The sequence below is a fragment of the Strongylocentrotus purpuratus genome, unplaced genomic scaffold, assembly GCF_000002235.5.
Source record: "Strongylocentrotus purpuratus isolate Spur 01 unplaced genomic scaffold, Spur_5.0 spur5_scaffold_11, whole genome shotgun sequence".
In the NCBI taxonomy this organism is placed as follows: Eukaryota; Metazoa; Echinodermata; class Echinoidea; order Camarodonta; family Strongylocentrotidae; genus Strongylocentrotus; species Strongylocentrotus purpuratus.
Window position 1 is genome coordinate 19,917,096 of NW_022145596.1, and position 17,856 is coordinate 19,934,951.

The 17,856-nt window shown below is 38.1% G+C and overlaps 1 protein-coding gene across 1 annotated transcript in view; it reads left to right on the forward strand.

Moving 5' to 3' along the window:
* The first annotated feature begins 278 nt into the window (after window positions 1–278).
* Window positions 279–17,856, forward strand: part of LOC575745 (Krueppel-like factor 3) — a 40,914-nt gene continuing 23,336 nt past the window's right edge. Inside the window, exons 1-2 of the mRNA XM_011665619.2 lie at window positions 279–815; window positions 15,064–16,132. Of these exons, the coding sequence (XP_011663921.2) occupies window positions 636–815; window positions 15,064–16,132 (1,249 nt within the window). The 5' untranslated portion in view covers window positions 279–635. The remainder of the gene's footprint in view (window positions 816–15,063; window positions 16,133–17,856) is intronic.

Below are 17,856 nucleotides of genomic sequence, written 5' to 3' on the forward strand. Positions count from 1 at the left end.
TATGTCTGGTTCTCGATATCACGAGCAGGAGAGATGGCCCTAACATTTTAAAGGTAAAACATGTATATAAAAGATGTTAGAATCCCACATCAATGTGTTTATGTTTCTCCGTTACTACGTAGCAACTATACTCAAGTGTATTGATGACATCACGTTTAGTTCATTCACAAAAATTAGCCCAAATAAAATATTTTTGTTGCAGAAACCGCTGTGTGCTCATTGGCTGAAATCATTGCGCACGCGCCAAGGACTTGTACACACTACAGCACCAGCGAGTGTCGAGTGCATACCTCGATGTTCAGCGGAATATGAAATTGTATGACCGCCCACGTCCAGGCGAGAATACAGGTAGTCAGCCGTGCTGAACTCGCCTAGCTCAACTCATTCTAGCTAGCTACTGGGAACTATTGACAAGTATCACAAACCGTCTGCGGTCTTTCATCCACACAGACGGGGTTAAATACCACGCCATGCTTACTTCGCCTCATGTCATCTAACAGGTGTAAATGGTCGAAAACTCACATTGTTGGACACAACCAGGTTTAGAACCAGGTCGCGATTTTACATGGATATTTCTTCTCCTCGACATTGCTTTGGATTTGATAATACATTAGTTGAGGACGCTTAATTTCTTCATGCACCCACAGCAGAGCAGCAGTAGTAGCATGGCCGAGACTGGCGGCATCTTACCAGACTTGTCGCTGTTCGGGAACGATGGTCTTCTCAACGAACTGGAGAAGTCTTCGACCTGCAGCGATTCGGACTTCGTGCTTCCAGCCAGTCCCTTCCTGGAGAACGGCTGGCAGGATCAAGAGGTATGCGATGCTTGCTCAATGTATCATGTGGTTTTGTTGTGTTTGCAAAGAGGTAAAGCCAAGTTTCGGTATGGTGTTCTTAATTTTGTTTTGCGGGGGTGGGCGTTGTCGCGTGAAAGGAGCCACAAAGTCACCCATAACTCCCCGCATATAACGGCATCCAATTCTTGCCTGGAATGTTATGACATCTGATCTGGGCGGTGAGCATGCATGCCAAATTAGCATATACCTAAGTTACAAGATGTACATTATTGGCTGACTTTACCCGTTTACCTGTTTACAATTACACATTCATCGCATATAAATTATTTATAAAGATGGTATGGCCCAGATCATTCAGTTATTTGACAGTATAGTCTAGTTTCGGGGAATAACTTGATCTTTACAATCATGACAATTATAATCATGAATATGTACGCTAAATATGTTATGGAAGGTGATGATTTTTCATTTGAATATGTTAGCATTTATATACGGATTGACTTTCATTGAAATAGACATCTAGAGGACCGATTCCAAGTTTTTGGGCTGCCCGTCTGCCCCAAATTAAACATTTTATGAGCCCCGCCCCGCGATGTTCTCTCTCTCTCTCTCTCTCTCTCTTTCTTACTTTCTCTCTCTCCTTGTATCTTTCTATCTCTTTCCATCTCTCTAGCTCTCACGTCTCATTCTCATGTGATTTGTCCCTTACTTTTCCTCTTGCTCTCCAGCAGGTCGAGTCCACATTTCTGCTCTATGTACATTGCTCTTTTATCACGTTTTTAATGTCTTGTTTTCGTGTTGCCTTGTGCCCCCAAACATGCCAAATGCCCTCTACTGTCTTCATTATTTTATTTGTCTTTACTTACGAATCGGACAATCAATAGTTTAGTGTTTTTTTAGTTTGCCAGCAGTTTGCCTTACCATGCATAGTCACTGTAAATTATCTAGAGATTTGAATGTAATTCCTCAGTAAAATTTAAAGAGTTAGTTCTCTAGCAAGTCTAGTGGTATATTACTAGGCGAATTTACATTGCTGATCCAGCATGTTCATTGCCTCGAGAAAATATGTTATTGTTTCTTAAAGTTTACTCAACCTTTGCGGATTTGTAAAGATGACACGGACTTGTTCGTATCATTTCATTCTTTCTGCATTTTCCTTTTCTCCATCGGCCTTGCCATCGCTTAATACATCCTCCCCATTCCTCCTTTTTGTAATTAAAAATTATATTGAGAATCGGTGATCCGGGCCACCTCTTGTCAAACAAGTATGAGTTTGATAACAAAAGTGAGCTTGTTTCATAAACCTTTTTTAAGTGATGTTTACACGCGAATATATCATGTTCAGCTTAAACGTTATGTACAAAGTTCCGTATGGGTTGTGTTGTATTGTCAAAGCTTACGCAGGCATGCATGCACGCTAAGGGTCCCCAAAAGTGCAAAACGCACATGTCCTATTCTGTGAATTGATATTAATAAATCAGCCACAAGTTTCTTCATTTATTTATTCGTTTTATTTAAACAGGGTAACTTTCTCAGTATTAATACTGTTTTTCTGAGAGGCCCTGTAACCTGAGTTTAAGTTATGTTTACACGCGAATATATCCTGTTCAGCTTAAACGTTATGTACAAAGTTCCGTATGGGTTGTGTTTTATTGTCAAAGCTTACGCATGCATGCATGCACGCTAAGGGTCCCCAAAAGTGCAAAACGGACATGTCGGATTCTGTGAATAGATATTAATAAATCAGCCACAATTTTTCTTCATTTATTTATTCGTTTTATTTAAACAGGGTAACTTTCTCAGTATTAATACTGTTTTTCTGAGAGGCCCTGTACACAAAAAAGGATTACAAATACATGAAAAAACAAACAATGTTAAAAGACGTATACATGATTTTATATATCTCAAGTTCTATGACAAATGATAATTTGCAATACATTACTTTGGTATTCAAAAGCTTCTCTTTTCCATGTTAATTAAATCTTTATTTCTCTTTCTCAAATTAAAAAGAAAAGACAAATACAAATGCATTATTAAGATCTTAAAAAACACGGGAGATGGCTCATTTCAGATGGTTTTACAAGATGTAACTGTTATTCCATGCCCTCAATTTGTTTGCAACCACAAAGCCACTGTAAAACAAAATGGCTTGAAAAATGTTGATACATGTAGGCCTATATGAAATTAAAACGTCATGCCGTATATTGCTGTTGGTTTGCACTTCGTGTTGTCATGGACCATGTGTTTGGATCAATGGTGTTGTAAAGATATTTATAGTCAGTCACTCAACCTTTTTTTGATTGTTCCTAATGACTGTGTTTTGGAGCGGCTTATCATGATTTAGGTAGACATTCAGGCAAATTGATTAAGTTATATTCGCTAAAATGTTTTTAAATCAGTTTAAACCATTATCGTTGTAGTTTTATGATCAGTTAATCACCACCAAATCGACAGAAAGAAAATACATACACTCTTACCAGAACTGTACCTAACTGAACATTATTATACGATTGTGATTACAGCTGATGACATTGAATACTCAGTTAAAAAAAAAATTTTAAAGAATATAATACATAAGTAGTAAATAAAAGAACACACTAATGAAGTAAATAAACCAGTTTTATATATCAATCAACTTCAAATGAAGAATCGTGAATTTTCATCTCTATGAATGTGTAATATCTTTCGTGTTTATTTAAGGACAGGTATAGTATGCGGTTTTTGATTTATTTACTCTTTTGTCAACAAAAAAAAACCGACTCTACAAAAGAACGGCATGTTACACTGACCGTGATAAATGTTTGTATTAAAGTTGCATCCTTTATTATAATGGAAATGCCCTTTAGATAGATACGAAATGCTGTTAAAAATCTGAACCCCATTTCACGGATTGAAAGGAAAGAAAAATTACATCGAAATATGAGGAGAATAGAATAAAAAACCGCTATTGATAATTTATTGTCATCTTTGAATAATAACACAAATCATGAAAGAGAGATCATCCGCCCAGAGATGGGTCACCGCCATTAAACTACTTCGTGCTTGACGCGGTGACGGTCGGGTTCAACCGCCCTTTCATCCACCCCCTTTCATCTATCCCTGCTCTAACACGTTCATATCATGTTTTGGAATGCTATAGATTTGTGGAAAATTGATGTGCCCCGATGTATGTTTCTTGAGAATGTAGATGATAACATTTCACATTTCTACAACTATTAAAGATATTTATCTGCCATATTAAAACAAAATATATTGTCCCAAGACCCAAAACAATCCGTATAGTACTGTCAACGAGGATATATTGTTACACGATTTCGGCAAGTTTGGATCTACAAGGCTCGTCAATGTATGGAGTTCAGAATGAGAATGAATTTCCAAAGAGATATCTCTTTAGTATTTCAAATCTTGAATACATCTCAAAGTATTCCATAAAGACACTAATTCAACCAGTCAACCTTTCATTCTTGAGTTACAAAAAAGAAACAACACTAAATATCATCAAATTTACAAGGGGTTCGAGTAATTTAGTTATTAACTGAATAACACAAGTACGTGGAAAATTGATTTGTACCGATTTATGCATCTTGGGAATCGATATGTATTTCAAAGTTTACATCTAAAAGTATTCCAGTAATTCAACCAGTCCACAAGACTCCATATATCATTCTTGAGTTACGAAAAACACAAAAACATCATCAAATTTACAAGGGTATGAATGATTTAGTTGTCAGCTGTACATAATATTTTTTTCTTTTTTCTTCAAAATCACTGGTTACAAGCGCGTGTGGAACGTACTTCAAAGCCCAAACACATTATGTGGTTTTGTGTAGTCGGGGGAGTTATGGCATGGTTTTAGAGTGGAAAGTTGTAAGTAATACTGCTTCGGTACTATAGATTTATTTAAATACAAATGCAGTGAATTGCAGTGAATTGCCAAACATCAGTTATATTCGTCACTCAAAAACAATATAGGTTAATGAGGTTGTGATTTATTGTGATTTTCAAAAGAGAATTAAGGATTTTTGTTGTTAGAGCAGTCAATATACATGTAATTATGCCCCTCAAAAAGTTCTGCAATTCAAGTTTTAGCGTTGATATCTCTCTTGTCTGTGTATCATCTTACTTGATGTTGGTATCATTGAAAAGCCTGTTTATTTCCCTTTATGATGATGCCCCATTTGTAATGATTATGTAATAATAGAATGTGCAGTTCACCTAAATATGGGGGCCAAGTCAAAAGTAAAATATTGCAAAAAGCATTGGAATAATTAAATAGTAAATAGTGATCTCTTCATTCGTTAATGGATTCTGTTGTCAAGAAATCTCGAAATGCAACACAAAATTATGGGGTTTATACCGTTTATTTCATAATTCATACAAATACTTTAATTGGTGTTGGTGTTAACTACGTTTATCGTAAAATCTTACGTATTTAGAAATCAAATTTTGAATTAGCTAAACAGTCGGAGGACATTAGTATACTGCTTTCAAATCTACACGATCTGTGTTGACTTGCCGCGTGGACCTCTGGAGCGAAAAGCTTACTCACTTTTCGTCATAAATAAATGCTTTCAATTTGTTTTTTTAGTAAATCTTGTCAATCAAGTTATGAAAATGATTTGTGTCGAATAATTAAAGAGCGTTATTAATATGGGCGTAGTCGTTAAAGGTAAAGACCAGTATTGGAGACGCCCCAATTTCAAAAAATGAAATGGAAGCTCTCATTACCAATCACGTGAAAGAATATGTTTTGACTAATACATGATGATAAAAAATTTGCCGGGAAACCGCCTACTAATTCATATATTTGGTAAATTTGTTTCTCTCATGGTCTGTGAGAGGTATAGGGTAGTCCCATATACATCTTTCTGTGTATAGTGCTTGTAACTTTACGAAGAATGGGCCAAATTTCTTATCATTTTGATGATTCCAGAACCTTGCAGATGCTAGATGCTAGATGATCAACCTTTTCTGATCGATTCCACGGCGTTTCTTTCACCATGCAATTCCATGACCATAACTGGTCTTTACCTTTAAATGAGTGTGTTCAGTTTCAACAAGTGGTTTAGAGAAACTTTTGAGAGCTCCTTGATTCCAGCAGCGAATTGCTGGTGTTTCACAGAGTCACAGGTACATGTAATTTGAAACTCTGTTAGAGGTAGATAATTTATACATGTTGAAAAATCGGCCACAAATCTGGAAAATCAAGTTTATTATATTGATAGTCACATCGTTGTGGAAGTCCTTCGAAATTCACGTTTCTGTTTATGATACAGTTTCCATATCGTTTAAAAGTTATTCGAACCGCGATATAAATGATTAAAAGCTTTTTATTATCATTGAAAACATAATTCAATTGTCCTTGTGGCACGTTGATTGATTATTTTTGTGACAATTCCGGACAAGTTTTTTTATGTAATTTCTGTCTGAAAAAGATTAATGAATTGAATGGACAATTCGACCGAGTGAATACATTTCGAGCATGTCAATAATTGTCAAATGTGTTCAGAAAAACATTTAGGCCGAATGCATTTAGAAAAACCACACCCGATCTGTCAAAATTTAAATGTTTGATTATTAAGCATATTTAAAGGAGGAATGATATAGGTCTATAACTTGAATATAACACCAGTGTGGTATAACTTATATATTTGATATACTTTGAGATGAGATCAACATGAGAAATGTAAGAGAAATCTTGGACAATTCATCATTGCATCGGGCAAGATTGGTCCTTCCCCTATAATGGCTTTCACATAGATTTGAAATAAGCAAGGTCATGGTCGTAATAATTAGTAAAATTTCGTAATCTTGTTGATATTTGCTCGCTTTTCAAGCCTTGCGTCATCTTGGAAAGACCCCGTGTCAGTCAAACTCCAAAAATACCTCTGAAAAGATTAATCATTCACTGTGACAAGTACAATGCGATCTTATACGCATTTGCATCTCGGTGTCACTAATAGAGGGTGAAAGGATCTATTGTTTGACAATGACGCGGAAAGTAAATATAATTCCAAGACATCTGAATCATGAATAACAAAGGAATTCTGGGCGATTAAGTGCCCTTGAAGACTCCATCATGAATATTAACTCGAGAAGGTCGCCGAATAATCATAATGATTACAATTATGATGCTCAACGCATTATAACCGTTAACTCTATCGACAGTGATTAATATTTTTCTCCGGCGAACTTTTCGTTTATTCAAGACCGTTAATGCCATTGTTTGCCTATATACACACGCAATCCAAATAAGTCAACAAATTGCTTTCAAGATCCTACAATCTTTTTCTTTCAGACCGATTGTTTTTTTTATACAATAACCCCAAGACTAGTAGGATAATGAGACATTGTCATAATTGTTAGGGCCATTGTGGTCAAGTATCATTTGATACGCGATGGCTCGTGCAAGAAACTTATACAAACCAGGAATACTGTTACTAATATCTCTCTATACAAACTGAGCCTTAAGAATGTCAATTTTAAGATTTCATAATCTTTATCCAATTGGTAATTGCATTGACCACTGCTGGAGGAGAAAATACAAGGATGAGATGTAGATTTAGATACATTGTGCTCTAAGATCTGGTTGGTTAGCGATTAGATCAGCCGAACAAATATTTCAATTACGAGGATAATTTTCTAGATTAACCTTGGGTTATCCTCCACCAACAAGTTTACTACCACAGGTATGCCATTTTTATTGTAAATATTAGTTGGGATATTGGCAGCGTATCAGAGGATAAGCCTATATATATGTTCAAGAAACCCGATTTCTAAAGGACGGCTTTCTGAACTTGTCATTTTTGGGGTGAATAATCGACATAAATGGAAATAGAGAGAGGATTATGTGAATTACATGTCACGTCAAAAAATGATATACCGTAACTTTTGAAACGGCAAGATTATACTTATAAGGACAAGGCGAGGGAATGTCTCCCAAAGAAAATGTAAGATGAAAACTGATGAATATCTTGCTTATTACTAATCATGCTAGTGATAGCCCCTCTTTTTTCAAGTAATCTCAAATATCTTTATACTGTAGTCTTAAGTTAGATGTCTATCCTTGTTTGATAAATTGTTCCTTAGGCTATCAAACTTGATGATTTGTGAAATAAATTAGTGACAGTTTTTATATACATGCAGAGGCCACGATATGATTTTTCTATATTATTCACCTTCGTTAGTTGTAATGGTTCTAACGATTCCAAGGTATGCCCGAAGTGAAGAGTATACTAAACTCGTAACCGTCAATTTTGTTTGATGGTGATGGTGATGATGATTATCTTTACTTTTCCTGATGATGATGTTTTTCTTTTACGAAAATGCCAAGAAAGCACACAACTGGTAAAGGCCTATACTTGTAGCAAACAGGATGACAAGGGCTAATAAGTTAGAGTCCTTTCTGTGGGACTTCTTACTCTAGCATAGAAGGGCACTCCTACATCGCTTTGGTTTTATTTCGAGACCCACCACTGTAGCACTGGGACGTCACTTCTCCTACAATGTAGATGTTTAAATTCATTGTAAGGAAAATTTCATTCGTAAACAACGCCAAATTGCATCGAACAAAATGGTCACATTCAAATCTTTACTAACTGAAAACGTCTTTACACACAAATTTGCGATGCCCTTGCCTTCCTTGTATATACCAGGGAGTTGGACTGTGTGTATTTCCCTACTTCGGGCTTATTCATCAAAAAAGAAAAGGAAACAAAGCTAAACCATGTTTTGGAAATGTTGGGGTAAATTGTTTACAACTGGTTCGTTAAACCCATTTGATTTGTACCAACAAACTCCAGAGGGTAATTTTGGTGGAACTGTCCGCATGTTTATGTGTTGGTCATATTCCCCGTAGGTCATCGAACTGGTCATCATTTTCACCGAAAGTTGACCAGCTCATCTGCCAATTTCGTGGAATGTCCGTGATCCTCGGCTTCTTGACCAGGTGGAGCGCATCTCGAAAGCGCGAAAACGAAACAGAAAAAAGGCTAAATGTTTACGTTCGATTATTACTGAATTATACCATTACAAGCTATTCGGCGGACTTCAAAACACTGCAAAGCTCTGATTTCCTCAAACTTCCACCCTCCAATTCTTTCTTCTCTCTCCCTCTCTCTCTCTCTGGCGCCTGTGGTTGTACAAGGATTGCATAATACGATTATTAACACATGACAGATAATAATAACTTGTGCTATAATTTTTTCCTGAAAATTGGGATTGCATATTACGATTATTAACACACGAAGAATGCAAATAACTTGTCCCCCCCCCCCCACCGATTTCCCGGGAAAACATGACTGGGGGGGGGGGGGGGGGGGGATTTGGTAGATGGCTACTAGACAAATGCTACTTTCCGGTATACAAACTTTCAATATTTGGAAATGATCTCATCCTTTCGTAGAATAAGCTGACTTATATATGTTTATATTTATCTGTACCAATTAGTAATTCAACGATTACATTTTCTTGAGAAAAAAAACAACATATTTTCAGGTAAGCTGTAGAAGTGCTATAAAATGATAACATTCTAACATTTTCTACAACGATTATAGATATTTATCTGTTTTACTAAAAAAATGGAAAAAAATAAAAAAAAAAGTAATAAAAATACTGTTCCATAAACAATCCTTGTAGTGACGTCAACGAGGATATACTGTTACACGATTTCGGCAAGTTCAGGGTTACAAGGCTCGTCAATGTATGGAGTATCAATTCTGAATGAATGGCGAGTGATTTTGCGATTTTTGTCACAAAATAACACCTCGCAAATTGGGCAATTTGTCTAGTATGTCCTTGGTAGTGACCTATGTCTGACGTGACCTCGTCCAACAACCCAATCTCTCTCTCTCTCCCTCTCTCTCTCTCTCTCTCTCTCTCTCCCATTTTGATCCTCTGTCTGTCCCGTCCCGTATATAGTGTAGGACCAGAGTAGACAGACAGTTCCCCTACCATAAAGGAAAATGTAGAGCTAGGAAATGGGTATTTCGTCTGCTAGCTATAACCCTCACTAGTAAAATAAAAAAAGTGCTTGACTTTGGACGAAAGTCAAAATCTGAAGTGTTAATGAGATATTTGTTTACTTGATGGTTTCTAACGTATCAAAACCTCTTAGAAACAGACGACCAAAGGTTATGATGTAGCGTCAAATGATTTTAACAGCTTTTTAGGCGGTTTAATATCAAGGTCGTGTGCTTGTGCTTCTGTTAATCCCAGGTTGACAAAATGGCAATGAACTATCACAATTTGATCCCGCATGTTCCAAAGAGTAATTTGTGAAATTGTATTGTTTTAAGAAAACGTTGGTAATTGTTGCTAAGTAAAAGGGGCTAGATACAAAATTTAAAGATAAAGTTGAGTTCTTGTTAAAAAAAAGAAAATCAGTTCTCACAGAATCTAACAAAACTTACACTGAATGTTCAAGACTACAAATAAATGTCATGTGTCAAACAATTTTGGAAGGAAATTTATACTGGCTGAGTAATGAGCATAGAAAGATAAGGAAATCAAGTAGTACTAGCCCCGACACCATTTGTGTTGTTTCATATACATCTTTCTGTGTAGTGTGCTTGTTATTTTACCAAGACTGAGCCAAATTTGTTATGAATTTGATGACTCCAAAACCTTGCAGTACACACCAATGCTTACATGCTACATGATCAACTTTTTCTGATGCATTCCACACCTTTTCTTTCACAATGTAATCGCGTTACCAGAACTAACCTTTATCTTTAAGTTTGTCAAACAACTGGCAAGAGCCCCATTTTCTATTTTATCATGTGCATGGCGCCAATACTTTCTCTTTAACTTTAGTGCTGTGTTGAGGCTCGAACTTACAACCTTCGCATTTCTAGTCAAGTGTTTGAGCCACAAGCATCAGACCCTTTGACACCAATCTATTCCACGAATTAGAAATAGAAACTTGAGGAATAAATCTAAACAACTAGCAATTTCAAACGAAAGTTGAGCCTTCGCTTTTGAATGACTGGATGACACTTCTGGATGATTTCGATTTTGTAATTCTGAATTGCAGCTTTTTTAAACAGATGATTTTGTTTTTGTTATTACAATAATACTGACGGGGAAAAAAATTGAACTATAGTGTTGGGTCACACTAACTGTACGTACAGGTGTTTCTTTCGCAAGTGCAGGGTAATCTATTATTTACTGCTTTCAATCGTTGTGTTTATTTATGGAAGGCTTATTTCACGGGATGTTGTCATATTCTCTCGTACGATTTATGATTCGATCATCCATATAATAAAAGAGAACGACTAACAAAGAAAGTGCCTGGAGCTGTTTGTTGTCACTTCGATGTATGGTCCCAATGTCAAAGCAACAACGTTTAAAAGGAGATTTGTGTTCGAGATTTGATAAGGATCTTGTATATAGTTTAGCAATTGTGATTAATAAAGTACATGTAGAATCACACTTATCAAGAGTGTGCCTAAACTAGATTACGTCTGAGTACTTGGATAAAGAGAGCGCGGAATGTATTTCAACTCTTCCTAAATGGGGCTACACGTTACTGAACCGGGCAAATTAAATTTCAAATTTCTTGAAATTATCAAAATCACGTACGTGTACATAAATTCACCAAGTGCCATGAAAAGAACATACGTTTGAAATAAGGCGGTGTCACACAGAGGCCAAAAATCCGGATTTTAGTTATCCTCTTAATTGTTGTCTGTCATCAATCCCATTAAAAATCCTCTAACGAAGCAAGAAAATTCTTCCTTGAAAGGATTTTTCAAGGGATTTTTCAAGGGATTTTTAAGGAATTTTTCAGTGTGACACTTCTTGATTAAATAAGTAATGCTATAACAGGTATTGCACTCTTCAAGGAAACTTAAATGTATATTTATTCTATGATGGTTATATTCGATGGACTGCTACCTTATATTTTAGCCCAACTTACAAATAGTTAATTAATCAATTGATGAAGAAACCCTATTGACTTGTGTATGGATTTGTCCTCTAGCATAATTCCCGTGTTCGTTATAGTGGCTGGGAAGTAGACTCTGGTTTGTATACATTTTCCAAATGATGGCCAGGGGGCTCCGTCTCTTTCGACCCTGTCATCTCCCAGAAGTATTTATTGTTATGAGTATCCATTTAGAAGAAAAAATTTGCTCGCAGCGGGTTGTTAAATGGTGCATGGTACAATATTTTAAAGACGTAAGTCGTCAAAAGATGGCAACATTTGTGTGAGCTAAGCAACGCTCCATTAACGGGTATTTGTTAAAGATGATGTTTGTTATCGAATTCAAGTTGATTGAAAAGTGTTTCATTACTGGCAGCATATTGTAAATGAAATCGTGCATCACTGTAAACACTTAAGATCTTTGTAAACCCCTAAAAACATTATTGTGATATCTTGCAAACTCCACCTGAACTCTAACTGAAACTACATACATTACAACATGTGTGCTTTTCAATAAAACCAGTAGCCGACATAATAGTTCTAACTTAAAGCTAAACTTTAGTACTGGTAATGCGATTGCATTGTGAAAGAAAAGGTGTGGAAAGGATCAGAAAAAGTTGATCATGTAGAATGTAAGTATTGGTGTGCACTGCAAGGTTCTAGAGTCATCAAAATCATAATAAATTTGACCGAGTTTTGGTAAAGTAACACGCACCGTACACAGAAAGCTATATATGGGACAACACGCATGTTGTCGGGGCTGGTACTACCTTGATTTCCTTGTCTTTCTATGCTCATTACTCAGCCAGTATACATTTTCTTCCAAAATTGTTTGGCACATGACATTTATTTGTAATCTTGAACATTCGGTGTAAGTTTCGTTTGATTCTGTGAGAATTCATTTTCTTTTTTTTACCAGTACTGGAGTTTCTCTTTAACTGTTGAACGCATTTGTTGTTGATCAATATTTTATACATTTTACACGTTCTCATGGCTTTCCCATCCAATACCATATCCTAAGCCGACATATCTGTTTCACCATAAGAATCATATACCGGCACCAAAGACCACAGCCTGAGATAGATAAAAAAAAAATGATAGGAAAAAGGGGGAAATAGCAGCAGCGGCGGCGACAGTGAAAGAGAAAACGGCAAATCACATATAAAGATGTCATTCTGGTGAACGAAATACATGTACTTGTATTTTGAAATGATGCTAGTTGTGTCGAAAATTGCGCCATCAACAGCGCTGAGCTGACGTGTTTTGGCAGATGAAATCCCCGCGCCAAGTCCCCCTGCACGCTGGGGGGATCGAGCCCCCGTGTACCGGCTAAGATCTCGACGATAGCAGTACACAACAGTACACTACAAGCCAAGCAGCGGCTGTTTCACCATCTCCAAAACCCTAGTTTGATGAAGTGTGACTGTGAACAAGTGTCATGAAATGTTGGAGACCTCGTTTTTCTTCCTCGGATGCCTGCATCATCTCATTATATGTAGCCTGCCTGCCACTTTGATTTTTGAAAGTACACCACGTCGAGAGTATACGCATGTTTCATTTTCTTGCGATGAATGATAAGAGATTAAGACAACAAATTAATTCAAGTTATAATCAGTCTGCAGTGTAGGCAGGCTAAAACCGTGATATTGAACATTGAATCGTCTTGTATTGTTTCCCAATAAAATTCCACGAATGTATTTAGACACTAATGTTCTCCAAAGGCATGACAGAGGTCCAGAACATCTGACTAAAAAACAAGGCAAATGAACACACACCAACAAATTTGGTCTGACTGTTGTCGATTTGTACCGTTATTAAAAGTGATATATTTTGTAAACAATTTTCTTTTATCGTCTATTTTGCCATCCAGGGTCAAAAAGGGGTAAGGTATTAAAAAAGTAGATTCGTACGGTAAGCGACGTTTTTTAAACATGAAGTTTAGTCCTGTACACTTCCCTTTTAGTTCTACCCTTGATTCTACGATAAACAGGATATCGAAAGTTCTATAAAGGGAAAATATGTTTCCTCTTATCTTTTCTCGAAATCTTGGCGACATTTGAGGTTCGAAGTAGTGATAGCGATTCGGTTTAATAATCATTATTCCAGTTTTTCTTAAAGACAGTGTAGCATCTTAATTTCTACGAAAATAGAACCATTTTTTGTTGTTTTTTGTTCCAGTGTCGTGTGAGCTCCGTTTATCAAAGTCATTTTCAGAGTTCCCCTCGATCTCGGCAGAAGACTCGACTCGATTGTAGTATCGCTTTCGTGATCATTGCTAACGATAATAATCTCCTGCTGATTTTCCCGCGTGATTCAGCGGGCAGAAATGACCAACAGTCACGTCTGACATCTTCAATCTCAGAAAATAGAAAATACGAAAAGTAAACGAGTTTGTCTTTCATTTCAAATCTTCTTCCCAAATTTTCTGCATGTCATGCCTGCTGATCTATTTATTCCACGTATTATCCTTCCCTCCCTCTTCCACTTCTCTCTTTATTTCTCTTTCTCTTTCCTTTGCCTCTCTCTCTCTCGTTCTTTCTCACAAAGTCAAAGCTTTGTGGATGTGGTTCTTGGAGAAAGCAGACGGTAAATGTTGACACAGTCTCTTGTTGGTTATTTCTGAAGACAAAGTTCTTCGAAAGTTCGTATTGATTTGAACTATTACCCTCTTGTTCATGTATTGAATGAAAGAAACGTTTTATTTTAGACCACGCAGCCCTGAAGCGGACAGACATATTCATATTGGTGTTTTAATATACCGGACATCTGAAACAGCCGACAGGGAACATGTAGAATTGGGATGATGCAAAATATGTTTTGTAATGATAATGTTTTCGTGACCTACTTATCACCAAAGCAGGACAGTGTTTGACATGAAATTGTGAAGAAAATAAGGGCCTAGCTCGGTACATATTTTGCACAATTCAAACTCAAAGAGTGTTTTGTTGAACAAGGAATGCAAGATGGCGAATATGTTCAAAGAGTTATACATTTGATTTTGAGCCACGACGCCGTGCTAAAGACGCGCTCACAATATTAAAAGGTGAAATCACATTAGTTGCTTTTATTACAGCAAAGTAGCTTCTGTATGTAACAAAGGTCTTTCAAGTTTGTGTGCAGCAATAGCATTTCTTTTATTTTAATTCTAACGTCAGAGTTTTGGAAATCCGTATCAGCAGTATTCGTTGTACGCCAACAACTACAACGTGGACAAGGTAGTTCATACTTATTCGTACTTTAATCCTGGGATTCGCAATTAATGAGATATTGCTAACGGCATTATGATACATAATAAGAGTAGGCCTAAAATCCAACCTCTTTTCTTTTGTTATTGTTTTATAGGACCAAACTGGACCGGATCCACTTTCCGAGATCTTCTTCAAGAAGGAGCCTTCGAGCCCTTCCTCGACGTCGAGTGACAGCAAGAGCCGACGCGTGAGTGCCTCCATGATGGAGGATTTTTTCTTCGATCCGAAGTCGTCGACGTTCGGCGACATCGACAACGGCCATGGCTTGGTCGGCAATGTCCTGATGAACCCTAGTGTGCATCAGTTCCCCCACATCAAGGAGGAAATGGACTGTGATTACCAGGGGAGTGTACCGTGTGTCCAGTCCGAGTGCGGCCCCATGCGGGTGCCTTCTACTCCGATTCCCTGCAGCAATGGCGCTAACGCCAATGCAACAAGATTGTCCATGAACTTCCAGCACAGTATGGACATCGTGAATAATAACAATCAGTGTGGCATGCGTAGGATGTCAGTGTGTAGTCCCGATTCATTGACATTGGGTGGGGTTATGATCAAACAAGAGCCCCTGGACAATCTTCCATCCCCGTGCAATATGCAGTGCAACCCGACCCCCACCAACATGCCCATGGGGGTACCGCCGACGCCCCCTGATATGTGTGCGCTGGCCATGGAGACGAAACCAATGATGCAGCACTCCCCGACGTTTCACCATCACCAGCAGAACCAGGGACCAGTGTCTAATTCGTTCACCTTTAATATCAACTTGCCACCCATGGACCACCACCATCACCACCAGCAGAATAACCAGCACCACCAGAACAACCAGCACCTTCCACCACACCACCACCACCATCACCATCACCACCACCAGCAGCAGCCGCACCACCAGTCCTACAGCGGGTTCCCTCCGACCCCGCCCAACTCTCATCCAGGTTCGCCTGCTGATATTCCCCTGGGTCTGGAGGGGTCGGCCCTCTGTCTGAGACCTCCTCCGCCGCCGTATCCTGTAGCTGTTGCAAAGGGTGGTCAGGTGTCCCCCTTGACCAGCTCCACCAGCCACACCCACAACCACGCCCACAACCACACCGGCCAGTCTCTCAAGTACAACAGGAAGAACAACCCCGATCTGGAAAGGAGGAGAATACACCACTGCAATTATCCAGGTGAGTCCAAAATCAAACAAAAAACGAGGTAGATAAGTTAACAATGAACAGTTTTTTAAAAGATACCGTACACTCTTGATATCCCAAAGGCAATGCGCCGCAACAGCTTCCACCACACTTTGTGGAATTCCGAATTAATGTTTGTGCAAATCTTGCACGCAGCGAAACTCGTCGGCCGTTTTGAAATTACTCGGAGCAGTTAGGACATCGTTCAGATATTTTGTCTGTAATTACAGTGTGGTAATAATGCTATTATGGAACGTTAGATGCAGTTACAGATAAACGATACAGGATTGTTTATACTACCAAGGAAATCAAGTTTTGACAGTTAGGCTACGTTTGACCTTTCTTCGGTTGAATTATGATCGAAACCTCGCGTTTATTGTGTTTTCTCACTTTCGCGAAGTGCCTTTAAATCGTCACCCCAATTGAGCTGTCAATTGTCAGGTACACGTGTATATTCCGAGAGCGACATCGTGACCGAAAACGAGGGATGATAGAGAGAGAGAAAGAAGATAGAGTGTTTGGGTGATAACCTCGAGTTTCTTTTGGAGGGGTTGACCCCAAGAGGGGCTGAGTCGATAACCTTTTTATTTTGGTGGGGTCAGAGCCCAGAGGGGCGGGGTCAAGGCCTGGAGTCATCAATCTTCACTCGACATGCAAAGGGATGGGGGGGGGGGTGGAGATAGAGAAAGAGAGAGAGATAGCTCTAGAGAGAGAGAGAGAGAGGGGGAGATAGAGAAAAGGAATGGGAGGGAGCGTTGGGCAGATGAGTATAGGAAAGCATGGAAGTAGAGAGAGAGAGATAGAGAGAGAGAGAGAGAGAGAGAGAGAGAGGGAGAGAGAGAGAGCGAGAGAGTCGGGCCGAGTGAAGATTTTTTCCTTGTTAAAATAAATTGCATCAATTACATTTATATTCTCTGTGACTGTGAGTGCGAGTATTATCCTGACAAGTATAGACCCTGTACCCTGGACAATCGAGGATTCATGCAATTAATTTTTTCATGGTTTTCAACACATGTTTTTTATCCACTGACCCCCCCCCCCCCCACCAAAAAAAACAAACCAACAACTTCAGAAACCTTTTTTGTTTGGGGGGGGAGGAGGGGATGAATCTTTTTCGAATATACCAAGTGGATAAAGTATGGAAAAAACTAAATAGGCCCATGGATTATTAAATGCAAAGCCAAATTAAAGTAAATCATATTCAGGCTTCCTTATCTTCCTTATAAATGACATTTAGCGCCCTACATATTTCGTGTAGATCTTATATAGCAGAAGGATAAATATAGCCTGTAGTATAGGTGCGATAGCGTGGAGATCACTGGATGCACAGAAGATCAAGGTCTTCTAATTTTGTAACCCTTTTACGCAAAGAATACCACTGAACTCTCCGAATTCCATAATTTAATGATTTTATTGTTCTTTGTGTCGCGCCAAGGTAACTCCGTATCCAATCTATTCCATTCAGTATTTTTTTTTTGGCTCAGGAAGTACGCTACTGTGGTTTGCAAATATCACACAATAATAATAAACTACCCCTATGGGCGGTCACTCGAAGAATAATGCGTTATGAAAACGTGAATCATAAAGTGCCCGAAGGTTGTATTCAGGAATCTTTATTTGAAAAAAATGAATTGAAAAAATTAATACGGATCTGTACGTACTAGTGAGGTTGTTTATTGGGTTATTATTTCTTTCTTTAATGGTAACTTGTTTTCCGT